The 12,854-nt window shown below is 43.1% G+C and overlaps 1 protein-coding gene across 13 annotated transcripts in view; it reads right to left on the reverse strand.

Annotated features, from left to right (window-relative positions):
• Window positions 1–12,854, reverse strand: part of nrcama (neuronal cell adhesion molecule a) — a 421,555-nt gene that overhangs the window by 32,063 nt on the left and 376,638 nt on the right. For 10 of the 13 annotated variants that reach the window (XM_072267965.1, XM_072267972.1, XM_072267971.1 and 7 more), the window contains 3 exons: window positions 12,492–12,671; window positions 4,876–4,992; window positions 1,618–1,776 (listed from right to left, as the gene is read on the reverse strand). In XM_072267965.1, coding sequence (XP_072124066.1) covers window positions 1,618–1,776; window positions 4,876–4,992; window positions 12,492–12,671 — 456 coding nt within the window. The remainder of the gene's footprint in view (window positions 1–1,617; window positions 1,777–4,875; window positions 4,993–12,491; window positions 12,672–12,854) is intronic. The other 3 variants (XM_072267976.1, XM_072267975.1, XM_072267973.1) reach the window with 1 other exon arrangement.

A 12,854-nucleotide genomic window follows, 5' to 3' on the forward strand; every position in this document is an offset into this window, starting at 1 on the left:
TGGCTACCATAAGATGGCTTCGAATGTGTAGGGGAATGATAGACCCGGGAGGTGTTGATGAGACTGTGGAGCAAATAGACTCAGGGAGAAAAATGCAGTGTGGAATGGGATTGCTCTATAAACTAACATAAACTCAATGGGCTAAATTTCCTTATTCTACATCATATGGAAGTACGAAATATCAATTGTGTGACTGCAAAACCAGAAACTGCAGCTGTGTTCCACAATTCAGCCTCCTCCCTTCTCTCATTAGCAAGCCTATCTAACTCAGCTCACACTGGTGTGATCCACTCCTTATGAACTTGAAACTCAAGTCTCTGCTAGGTAACTGATACACAGCCTTCGCTTAGTTAATAAAATCAAATAAGAATCGCCACATTTACACAGACAATGCAACAAATTAACCACATGCACATATACATGATTACCATAAAGATGAGGAACCAATTTTAAAAATAGTTATAACCCATCCTTGGACTCACTTTACACCACATGCTGTTGGAGCAGTGCTGCCGGGATAATCAAGGACACGACCCACCCAGCCAACACAATTTTCGTCCCTCTTCCCTCCGGGAGAAGGCTCAGGAGCTTGAAGACTCATACGGCCAGATTTGGGAACAGCTTCTTTCCAACTGTGATAAGACTGCTGAACAGATCCTGACCCGGATCTGGGCCGTACCCTCCAAATATCCGGACCTGCCTCTCGGTTTTTTTTGCACTACCTTACTTTCCCTTTTCTAGTTTATATTTATGATTTATAATTTAATTTTTTAATATTTACTAATTTTTACTATTTTTAATATTTAATATTTGTAATCCAGAGAGCGGGAAGCGCAGAATCAAATATCACTGTGATGATTGTACGTTCTGGTATCAATTGTTTGGCGACAATAAAGTATAAAGTATAAGCCCTCTGTATGTATGTTTATGACAATAAACTAGAAACCTCATATCAATGCCATGTAATACACATACACTTACAAATTTTATGAAAGAAACACCTTTGAAACAACTCTCACTGTTCATATCAGATATATTTCAAGTACTTTCATGAGCAGCACAAAGGCGCAGTTATTAGACCTGCTCCCTCTCTGCTCCAGTGACCTCACATGCTAACTATGTGGAGTTTGATTGCTCTGCCTATGAGTATATAGGTTTGCTCTGGATGCCACCCACATCCCACTGATGGGTGTAATATAGGAGGTTAATTGGCTCCTGTAAATTGCTCCTTGTGTGAGGGTGAGTGATAAGGTCTAGGAGGGGGAGAAAGTTGATAGTAATGTGCAGAGAAATGTGGGTGTTTGATATTCGACAGAGGTTGAGTAGGCTGAAGAATGTTTCCATGTACTACAACTCTGTGATCACAAATAATCAAGAAAAGGTTCAATTTTTAAATTACTCAAACATTTTAAAAAGAATTCAGCAAAGTAAGTGAAGCGGTGCACCACTCTACAACACAATGAAAGACCAACGATAATGGGCTTGGCCACTGGATTTTCATTAGCAGCCTTCAGACGCTGATTCCTTGCTCCCCGAGCAGCTGCTCAGTCAGAGGTTCGTCCGGGGAAAGAGAGCAGGAGGGACGCTGAAGCCGACTGCACCTGGGTTCCACCTCACCTGGTGGACGGGTCACAAACTGCTTGTCCTTACTCCGCAACTGGCCAGCGTGGTTTTCGGCAACCACTTGCACGCTGTAAACTGTCCCCGGCAACAAGCCCTTTAGTACAAAGGTGGTCTGCGAGGCATTTATCTGCATTCTGTCCCAAGGCTCTTTACCTGAAAAGTGTATGGAGACAAGAACTGACATAACAGTGGGGTGTATCTGGGCATCTCATCATTATGTGCGGTGACGTGGGCATGCTTCACACGTGTGCAATCAGAGCAGTGCACCAGAACACAACGGAGAAAAGCTGCATGTGGAACCAGTGTTAAATAGCTGAGAGTTAACCGTTCAGTTACACCCAATGCCCTACTAACATTTTTACTGGTCAGACAAGATGCTGGTGAGGCCGCACTTGGACTGTTGTTCGCACTTTTGGAAACCTGGCTACAGGAAAAATGCCTGTAAACTGGAACGAGTGTAGAAAAAAATTACAAGGATGTTGCCAGGATGAGGGCCTGAGTGATAGGGAGAGGTTGGGCAGGCTAGGACTTTAATCCTTGGAGCATTGGAGACTGAAAAGTGATCTTATGGAGGTACATAAAATCTTGAGGGGCACAGATAGGATGAATGCACTCGAAGTCTTATTCCCAGGGTTGGAGAATCAAGAACTAGAAAGCATAGTAGCAGTCTGATGTATAACAGCAGCACTACCAAGCCCAAAGCTGCAGCTGTGAGCCCGTATTTTCCTAGGCATTATTGCAGTACTAGGGAGTTAGGAATCCTTGTTCTGTGAAAAGGCCAATGTGATTGGTGGTAACAACCTTAGATGAATCTTATTGCTAAAATCCAACTCAAGGCTGGGCTAATGGAAAACCTTTCAGAGGAGGCTAATAGTGAGTTGAAAACCTGAGGGAGTTGTTATGTGTTGTGTGATTCATATTACATCAGGAGGGATTTGTTGCTCCTTACTTGAGCAAATCTGAAAGGGCCAGTTCGAATACACAGCACACAGCTAACTCCTGCTTGGTATAAAATTCCATCACTTAAAACGGCAAACGCGCAGTGCAGTGTGGATCTCTTCCTGGTGGCTCCAATTTCTTCCCACAAGTCACAGATGGATTGGTAGTTAGGTTATCTCACTACTGTAAACTGCCCCGTGTAGACGGTTGGCAGGAGAATCCAAGGGGGAGAAGCTGATGGGAATGCGAAAGGGAAGGTGGAATACCATTGGTAGTCAGTGCAGACATGGTGGGTGGAAGGGTGTGTTTCTGTGTTATATGACTCTATTTGCCTTCCCTATGCCAGTGAAATATCTCACTGAAATCTTCAATCTGGGAAGGTGATAGGATACAATACTATTCTTTCATGGTTAAAGCAGTACTTGGCCTTTAATCAACAATGGGAAATGGAGACCTTGGGTCTTACAATGTGATCTTAAGCACTGAACTTGTAAGTGAATCGATTTCCACAACAAATGCACACTATGAACTCGATAACTCCCTGCAACTAGAATGGGAGAAATCAGTCATGACCGAAAAGGAGTATTGACTACATAACATGCACTATTCAATAAGCAGCAGCAGCAGCAGCAGCAGCAGACAGAAGCAGTGGAGATGGGCAAAGTTTACACATTCCACCTAGCAGCAAGCTATCAGTTCACTGATGCCAGCCCACGGTTACTGAACAGACCAGCTTGCAACCACACTTGTTTCATCCCAAGCCAAAGTGCCAGTAAACTGATACTGTAGCTGATTCAGCCACTGAAGAGCCCATGGTCCCATCACACTACACCTACAGTGTTCATTGCTGCCGTGTGGCTGTCAGAGTCAGCATTAGCTTCGACTCCAACCGTCTTTGAGAACGTGATCACCAACTGCCTTCTTGAAATACTATAGTTGTGCGTTGGGGATAATCCTAGGATGCTGCTAATGAGGCCGTGCTAGAATTGTAGAAACAGCAGCAATGAAGCTGTTGTATCCTTTCAAGTCATGAGTGCAACTTGGGGGAGATTCTTCTCTTGGCTCTCTGAGGTTGTGGCATGTTGATGAAGGAAGGAGTGAAGAGCTGAGTGAGCTGCTGAGCAATGGCTGTCCTTCAGCTTCTTCTGCCTTGTCGATGGTGGAATGGCTTAGTGAGTCAGAGTGGAACCAGTCCGCAGGATATTCAACCAAGTGGTGCTCTTTGAGCTACATTATATGTAGCTGACCTTGCTTTGTTTCTGGGCAGTGCTGAACCCTGGGATGGGGGTACTGGTAGACTCAATGATGGTAATGCATTTAAACGTCACAAGGAGGTGATTAGGTTCTTAGAGGCAGGATGGAGTCATTGCCTGTCACTCTGTTGCTTGTACATTACTTGTCATTTAACACAGTCCATGTTTTGCTGCTTCAGTACCTGAGTGGTTGTGAATGGAATCATAGCAGTGTGAAATCAGTGAACATCCCACTTCTGACACAAAGAAAGGCAGGTCATTGCTGAGGTACTCGTGACACTTGGGCTCATGTCACTGCCCTGAGGAACTCCTGCAGTAATAGCAGGGAGCTGAGTTAATTAGGTCACTTCCAAGTTAATAGGTCATCTCTAACCAAATATAACATCATCGAGTATTTCGAATGGGTGACAGTGCTGTCACTCCTCATGTAAAGGAAATAGCTGTGGGTTAGGATAGCACTGCTAATTATTTCCAAGGCTCCTTTATCTTATACTTGATCAGAAGTGACCTTATTGCCAAGGACACTTACATGTACTGAACCTTTGTGAGGAGAGGGTATGACTCAATGTCCAATCTCTGTTTCTTGTGCATCATGTTATGTAATGGACAGTCGAAAAGTAATGAGCACCTTTGCATTTTGTCAGTGTCAGGTGAGCCGTGAAAGTGAGACTTAGTAAAATACCCAATCGATATAAACTTTCTGACAAGCCACTCTCATTATGGCTTTTGTAGGACTCCGTATTATTAACTTGGAGATGCTTTTGGCAGAGATCATGTTGTTGTAACAAAATGTTGGGAAATCAAACCAATAAAATGATGCCAATTTCAGATATGTTTGCATTAATGGGATCAGGAGCTCTCATATCTCATGTCATCAGAATAGACCGGTGACTTTTTTGGGATGATGTGTTATTTACTGGCATTGAGAGACTGCTTTCTGTGGTAGCACAAAAAACAGTTGGGTGAAACAAACAAAAAAAAACAAATTTCCTTTTCAGAGTACAATGAAACTTTCTAAATTAAAGAGAAGCACATAGAATCCAATCAATGGAGTTCTTACTGTTAGCTATCTTATATTCAACATAAAACTGCACATCCGTTCGGTCAAACTCCCAACTGATATTTGCTTGGGTTGAAGATGAGGTAATGTTCGTAATTACGGGACGAAGGATCATGACTAAGTAGGCAACAGAAGAGAGAGAGAGTCATGTGAAAAAATTAGTAGCAAGAGCATTGAAAAAGATATATCAGTAATGATGAGACCAAGGGCTTCAATTTCCTCTTTGGTAGGTCACTGGGTAAAATTTCTTCAGCCCTGGAGTTAAACAACACAGCTTAAACGAATGTTGCATATTTAAAGCTCTCTACACTGCATTTCAATGAAAGAACGAGCTGCACCAAGAAATAAAGCACAATAATATTGCTGTGCAGATAATCTCAGAAAGAACTTCAACACAACAACAGAGCTATAAGGTTCCAGTGCCCACACTTGTAAAGCAGAGGGAATTCAAACCCTGGACATCATACAGCATGCATTGATGAGTCTGCAATGATCTTGGGAGCTCTTGAGGCTTTAAAACTTTTAAATTACAGTTGACTTAAGACAAAGTTTGTTGGGTTCATGCTTGTGGTCGTCCTTCTTCAGACAAACCTTACACTTGTGGTTTTATTGGTCCACAGAATAAATTCCTGCTGCACTGATTTGCTCCTACTTGTCTATTCTGACACACACCTGCCTGTCATAACTTCAAAAGCTCACTGTAATCTGTGCATCTAGGAACAGAATACGCCACCCACTTATCTTACCTGTGGCCTGTTCTTTTACTAACATGCATAAGATTGCAGCACTGGGGATTCTGGGGATGTGGGAATGGGAAGGCTATGCTGTTTTAATTCTTCTGTTCCCTGGGAACTAACCAGTCCAGCTGGATTGGTCAGGTGGCCTTGGCCATGGAGATAGTGCACAGGAAATGCAATGAGAGGGAAGATGTCAGAGTGATGCAATTTGTATAGCTGCTGTTTCACCAAGGTAGGGACCCGGGCTCAATCCTGATGATGGGTGCTGTGTGTGTGTCTGGAATTTGAATGTTCTGCTTGTTACCTCGCGGTTACTCCCACATCCTGAAGATGTGGGCTGGTATGTTAATTGGCTGCTGTAATTTGCCCCTAGTGTGAAGGTGAGAGGAGGAATCTGGAGACTTGGAGAGATTGAGGGGAGAATATGAAATGGAATTGATGTGATTGAGTGGTTGATGAGTTGGGATGAATGACCCAATTCCAAGCTATATTCTATTATGAGGAAAGGCAGGGCAGATGATGAGGGGGCTGGGGTAGCTAAAACTCTCAATGGGAAGAAGCCTTAAGTTTCACCTGCTTTTCCCAAGGAGCAGGCCTTCCTGTTGACCCAGCAACAGCTCTGGAAAAGTATATGCATTCTGGAGTTGACAGACCCCAATTCTCTGTCACTTAAGCCTAAGAAAACCAACCAGCAATGATTAAATTGAAATGAGGTTCCCACTCACCCCATTCTCTCATAGTCCCCAGCCTCTCAGAGATGACATTGCAAGGAATACATAGCTAAAAAAGAATGAGTTGGGAACTCTTTCCAAATTATTTTACGGTTCAAATCCAATCAATCCTCACCCAGTTCTGTGGGTTAATGTTAAGGCCATTGTGCTTAAAGCTGTATCATATCATAAGTCAAACCAGTTGTCCTTGAAACAAACAATATGTATCATTAGGCCTGCTCACCCTCAATCCTCCCTGGCAAGACCCGGTACTTTCCTGCCTTAATTTATTCACCCTCTTTTCAAATCAACACTTTGCACTTCTCAATTCTTAATTTTTAAAAAAATATTTTAACATGGCATAAAAAACCCTAATTCTGCTTTTGAAAACTAAAAAATGCTAGCTTCCTCTTAAAGATCTCGCCCACTGTTTCCCAGCAGCCCCTTTGTTTTCTGTACATTTACCTCAAGCTCATGCATGCTTCTGTCCCTCATACACTTTGAAGCCTTTGATTCAAAGCAGACATGGGATTTGCTTCAGCAGCTGCATTTAGTAACAAGTTCTACGTCGTGACTGAACAAGTTTCTTCTGAACTGCACGCTATTATACATTATAAACCATCTTAAATTTCCAGCCAGGGGACCATGGGTAACAGCATTCAGAGCAAGTTGCTGGGATTTGGAACATGTTGCATTTGATAACAGTGTCAGAGTTAATTTATGAAGGGATTGTGGTACAGATGAGAATGGAGTAAAAGTGGAAAAGGTGAAGACATGGGACTAACTGGAGAACTCACCCAGAGAGGTTCCAGAGGCATGACTGTCAAATCGATCTTTCCATGCTATTTCTTTGATCCTTCCTAAGCTGGAGAGACTCAATCCTTAAGTGTACCCTCTTACTGGTGTAGCTGTCAGATCCTTGAACCCTTAATTCCACCTCTTCCATTTTTCTTTAATCTTTCTTTTTGCACTACTTCAGACTGGGCTTCTTTCCACTTGCCCTCATTGCTGCCTTTATTATTATGGTGAATACAGTTTACTCTGTGAGCCTCTTGCGAGCAAAGAATTTCACTGCAGCCTAGTGCACATTAAAATAAACTCATGAGAAGCTAAATGTGAATGACAAATTTAGGCAAACTTTATACATCCTTAACATTTGGCTTTGAACAAAAGCCAGGGGTTAGATAACGCAAGTTTATTTATGTCCAATGATACAAAACAACATCAATGTTATAGTTATGAGAAAGACAATACCCTTCATTGTTTTATCAACTGGAATTATTATATCTGTTTTCAGTAATGGAGATATTGAAGATACTCCTGCAGTGGCAGAGAAAGGAAGAAAGACAAAAGATAAGAAAGAGAAAAAGGATAGTACAACATTGTAATACAAACGTATAATAGTTCAGAAATTCAGAGACAGAGAAATTGCAAACAACTGTCAAACATTTACAAATGGAGAGGTTTGCATCACCCTAAAGAAATACAGAGACTATACACCACCCTAATATCTTCAGTAAATATAGGCCTGCTAATTCTGCTTGAAGTCTTCCTGGAAACCTGATCTAGGACCTCCAATGGCACTGCCCAGTCAAACAAACATTATGATAAAATAATTCAGAAAAAACAAAATTAACTCAGCTTGTTAACATCCCCTTAAATTATATTCTGCTTACAATGTAGTGGAAATAATATTTAATTTCTTTGGACACAAGGAGAATTATGAAGAATTGGCAAACCTTCACCTACTAGGCCCCAGGTTTTATAGGCGGCACCTTGGGAAGGTGTTAAGCTGAGGCTGTACACAATTCAATGGAGAATGATGAAAAAAAACATGACCAAGCTTATCACTTTGGTCTCAGAGTAGCAAGCTAGCTCTCTTAACAAGGAAATGCAGAAAGGGAATGAAGAATGTTACCCTGTTAAAGAATGACTTATCAAAGAAAAATCAAACCATCAACAAAACTATTATTGCTAGCATTTGATCCCATTAAAATCTACTTTAAGTAACTGACCGCCCATGCATATTTGAGGATTGCGGCATCTTTGTCGAAAGAAAGGACAGTGAACATACCGCGCAAATACGCAAGTTTGGAAGAATGCTGTCAGCCAAGAACTGTCTGCATCTTCATCTCAGCTCCTTTGAATGCAATCCATGAAATTATTTATTCACACAACATGGAACAGGCCCTTCTGGCCCAACAAGCCACACCTCCCAGCAACCCACCTACTTAAACCTCACCTAATCACAGGACAATTTACCATGACCAATGATCCTACCAACTGGTACACCTTTGCAATGTGGGAGCAAACTGAAGCGCCCAGAAGAAACTCACTTGCTCACGGAAAGGACGTACAAACCTCTTACAGACAGCATCGAAAATGAACTCTGAACTCCAACAGTCGGGCTGTAATAGCGTTGCACTAACCGCTACGTTACGGTAGTGCCCTATTGTTGCTCACACTTGCTGCTGAGTACAAACAGTTGTCCAATATACGATGCATGACTGAAGAGTCATCAGCTTCAATCTTTGCTACCCGAATTCGTTTACCACAATCAAAAGTAAATCAAAGATCAAACACACAGCAAACTCAGTAAACCATGCAGGTTACCTTTGCCCTCTCTGGGCGTAATTTGGTGAGTCACTTTCAATACTCAAAGAGAGAGAGAAGAGCAGAAAAAATGAAGACAGAAACTGTACAATAAGGAGCAGTCAATAAAACACGAGATAACTGTTATAAAAAAAATGTTGACAGTGATTATATCTCCAAAATATACCATAAAAAACGAGCGCTTAATTTTAGAATGGCACAGTGAGTGTGGTTGAAATTTGCCTATTTGGCATTTGGTTTTGTGAACATACACAGAACTGAAGATCACAGGGGCCAGACAAGACAAATATTCTCCCTACCCCAACCTACACATTGTAACTCCTCTTCGTTCAGGAAAACTGCCACTTCTAAAAGAGCCTTGCTTCCTCCCCACACTGGATGTTCAGAGAGAGGGCAAGAGGCTGTGTTCATACACAGTTGTTTCAATGGTATAATAAACATCCTTAGAGTCAGAACAGTGAATGCAATCACTGCCTGTTCCTCCATCAATATGTGGTGCCTTGTCCCAGTCACCCACTGGATCCCAGATTACTGGCTCCTCATTTCTTAATGTCTCCAGCAATCCTCTTGACTGCACGGCCCCTGGCAAAGCAACAGAAAGCTATGGCTGCATCAGTTTGGCTCAGTAGTTGGGTGACTCAGTCCCTATGAGTGAGAGATTTCCTGTGATTTCATTAGGACACGAACATTGCTGGGGATGCACTAGGTATCTGGAGTAGTTTAATTCTCATTGTTTCCCACCCATTTGTCTATACCCAAACTGTAAGCATTGCTAACCTATTGGTTCACTTCTGACCCTTAATGCAACACTCTTGAAAACTCTGAAAGGATAACGTGGCCTTTGGAAACTATTCTACACTTTAGTTCAATGTTACTGTGCATAACAGCCAAACGGAATACGTCACAAAAAATGTACTCTTAATCCAACATGTCATTTTCTGCTACTTCGGCCATTTTAATGTGATCCCACCACCAAGCACAACTTCCCTTCCCCTCTCTGTTTTCCCCAGGGATCACTCTTTCTGCAAATCCCTTGCCCATTTGTCCTTCCCTATCAATGCCTCTCCAGGTACGTACCCTCCAACTACCCAAGGGTTACACCTGCCCCGACACTTCCTTCCTCACCAGTACTCAGGGGCCTAAACAATCCTTCCAGATGAGGCCAGTTATTGCATCTGGTGCTCCCAGTGTATCCTCCTTTACATCAATGAGACCCGACGCAGATAGGGGTGGGGGGTGGGGGGTGGGGTTGCTTTGTCAAGCACCTTTGCTCTATCCACTGCAAAGGACAGCCAAGATCTCCTGGAGGCCAGCCATTTTAATTCTACTTCCCATTCCCATACCAATAGCCAAGTTGAAGTAGACACAGATCTCATATTTTCACTTGGTAGTCTCCAATATGATGGCATAAGCATCTATTTCTCTAGCTTTTGATAACCACTTCCCTCTGCTCCCCCAACTTTGTTTTCCCTTATCCCTCTGGTCCCATCACCCCTTCTCTTTCCCCTACCACGCCTTTTTGACGTGCAATCACCCTTACATTCCTCCCCCATTTCTCCTCATCACCTCCTTCCCTTTATTCCAAGATCCACTGTCCTCTCCTATCAGATTCTATTTTCTTCAGGCCTTTGTCATTTCCACCTATCATCTTCCAGCTTCTTACATCATTCTGCTCTCCCCCTCTCCCACATACCAACTTTCCCCCTCATCTGAATCCACCCATTTCCCACCAGCTCTTGCTCCGTCCACTCCCCCTACCCTTTCATTCTGCTTTCTCCCTCCTTCTTTCCAGTCTTGGTGAAAGGTATTGACCTAAAAAAGTCAATTTTCCCTTCACAGATACTGGACAAGCTGCTGGGTTCCAGTGTTTTGTGTGCCATGCTTAACATGAATATCTGGAGGGTATTTAGCAAGACTAACTTCATAGTAATGCATGGAACCAAACCACAAACTTTAAGTCTTGCAGTAGTCATAAGTTGTCTGTGAAAATGGGGGACACCTCCCTCTCCCTTGCCAGGGAGAGAGAGAACCTGTGGGTTGTCGAATTTCAGATGAAATGCGAAGCCTTTGGGGTAACTTTGGTCCATGTCTTTGCTATTGCTTAGCACACGCTTGGGCTTGGTGATAGTACAAATGTGCATTTGTTTTTGCCAGTGGGGGGAGGGGGGATTGCTGTTCGCTGCCGCTTACGTGCGGGAGGGGGGAGCTGGGGAGGACTTTGGGGTTCTCACATTTAACTACCATTCATTCTCTGGGGTACTTCTCTGTTTTCGTGGATGTTTGTGAAGAAAAAGCATTTCAGGATGTATATTGTATACATTTCTCTGACATTAAATTTGTCCTTTAAACCTTTGAAAGGAAAACGTCTGTTAGTTAGTTTTCAGTAGACAGATTCAATACGTCTAGAAAATTAAAGACTGTATTATATTTTAAAAGTTGGTATAATTGACTTCCTTTTCCAATTAACCCACTTCCGCAACACATGGTAAATTTTGACATCTCCTTGATTTGCTGCAACATGAGAATCTTTAAACCAGGGTTTCCCAACCTTTTTTATGCCATGGACCCCTGACACTAACCGAGGGGTCACTATGCCGCTAACCGAGGGGTCACTATGCCACTAACCGAGGGGTCACTATGCCATTAACTGAGGGGTCCACGGACCCCAGGTTAGGAATCCCTGCTCTAAACTTTTAACCTTTCCCCTGTGACGTCTATTTCACAACACCTGTGCCCGTTACTCATGGCTGGAGGATTTGTCATCGGTAGCTGGAATCTCAGGTGAACACAGAGTAGGCCAGCACAATTACCAGGCTCCCAGCTGTATCCAGAACTTTCTGCTGACTCCCTCACTTTTGCCCCTCTGTTCTGGGCTTTGTTGGGTTCAGTTCCGCAAGTAATAGAATCCTCCTGTATCCTTCCCCAGTCATTCTCCATGTGTTGGCCCTGACATTGTATTCCTTGTTTGGGACTATACCATGACACATTGGGATGAATTGGAGTGCTGTGTAATCAAGCTAAGAAGGCTGTTGGTTAGAAGCTACTCCACTAGTCCTCTTAATGGGGTGACTGGGTATAATTTAGACAACCAGCCTTACGATACTGGAACAACTAACGAACATCAGCTACGGAGAACCTCTGGCTACTGGTCCAAATGCCAACAGCTAAGTCATTGTGAAGAGGAAAGTATTGAAAGGAATAGGTTATCTAATGGGCCATAAATGTGGGAGACTCCAGTTGGGTAAGCAGTCAGCAATCACAATCAAGTGTGGCAGGACAACTGAATCTCCTATTGATATCCCCATCCTACCAGCCATACACATGTACTGTACCACAGTGGCCCACAGAGGACTGACTGGATTAGGGAACACTGGACAATCTTTTTCCAGACTGAACCAATGGAAGAAGCTGAAACATTGTCAAGCCTCATTGTTACAACAAGGCTATTTGAGGACCAGACCTCCTCAAGGACAAAAATATTTCAGATTTATTGTTAAAGGCATGTCAGCACCGGGAACCAAGAGTGAGAGTGAAGAGTGTCTAAGTTGCAGGGTACCTTCATCCATCACTGTAATGGCCTCTTCTGTTAACTCACTGCCAGCTCCCACACTCGTATAGGCGCTGAGATAGAACTTGTAGCGGGTGCTGTAGTTGAGGTTCCTCAGAGTCCAGCTGGTCTCGTTTTCTACAGGGATCGTGATCTCCACCAGAGGACCCAGTTCATGTGTGCTGTTAACTGATGGAAAACAGAAAGATAAAGCCCCGCAGCAACTTCCATCCTCTCGGCACATGCCACTGACAGTCTGATGATTAAGTACAGCCGTTTAGTCATCAATAAACTCTACAGCATGCCAACCGCAAACAGACACGCATATTAATCCACTATATTAAAGACTGGATTAGCATACAGTGCCTGTTT

Source organism: Mobula birostris, chromosome 9 (assembly GCF_030028105.1).
Source record: "Mobula birostris isolate sMobBir1 chromosome 9, sMobBir1.hap1, whole genome shotgun sequence".
Taxonomy (NCBI): Eukaryota; Metazoa; Chordata; class Chondrichthyes; order Myliobatiformes; family Myliobatidae; genus Mobula; species Mobula birostris.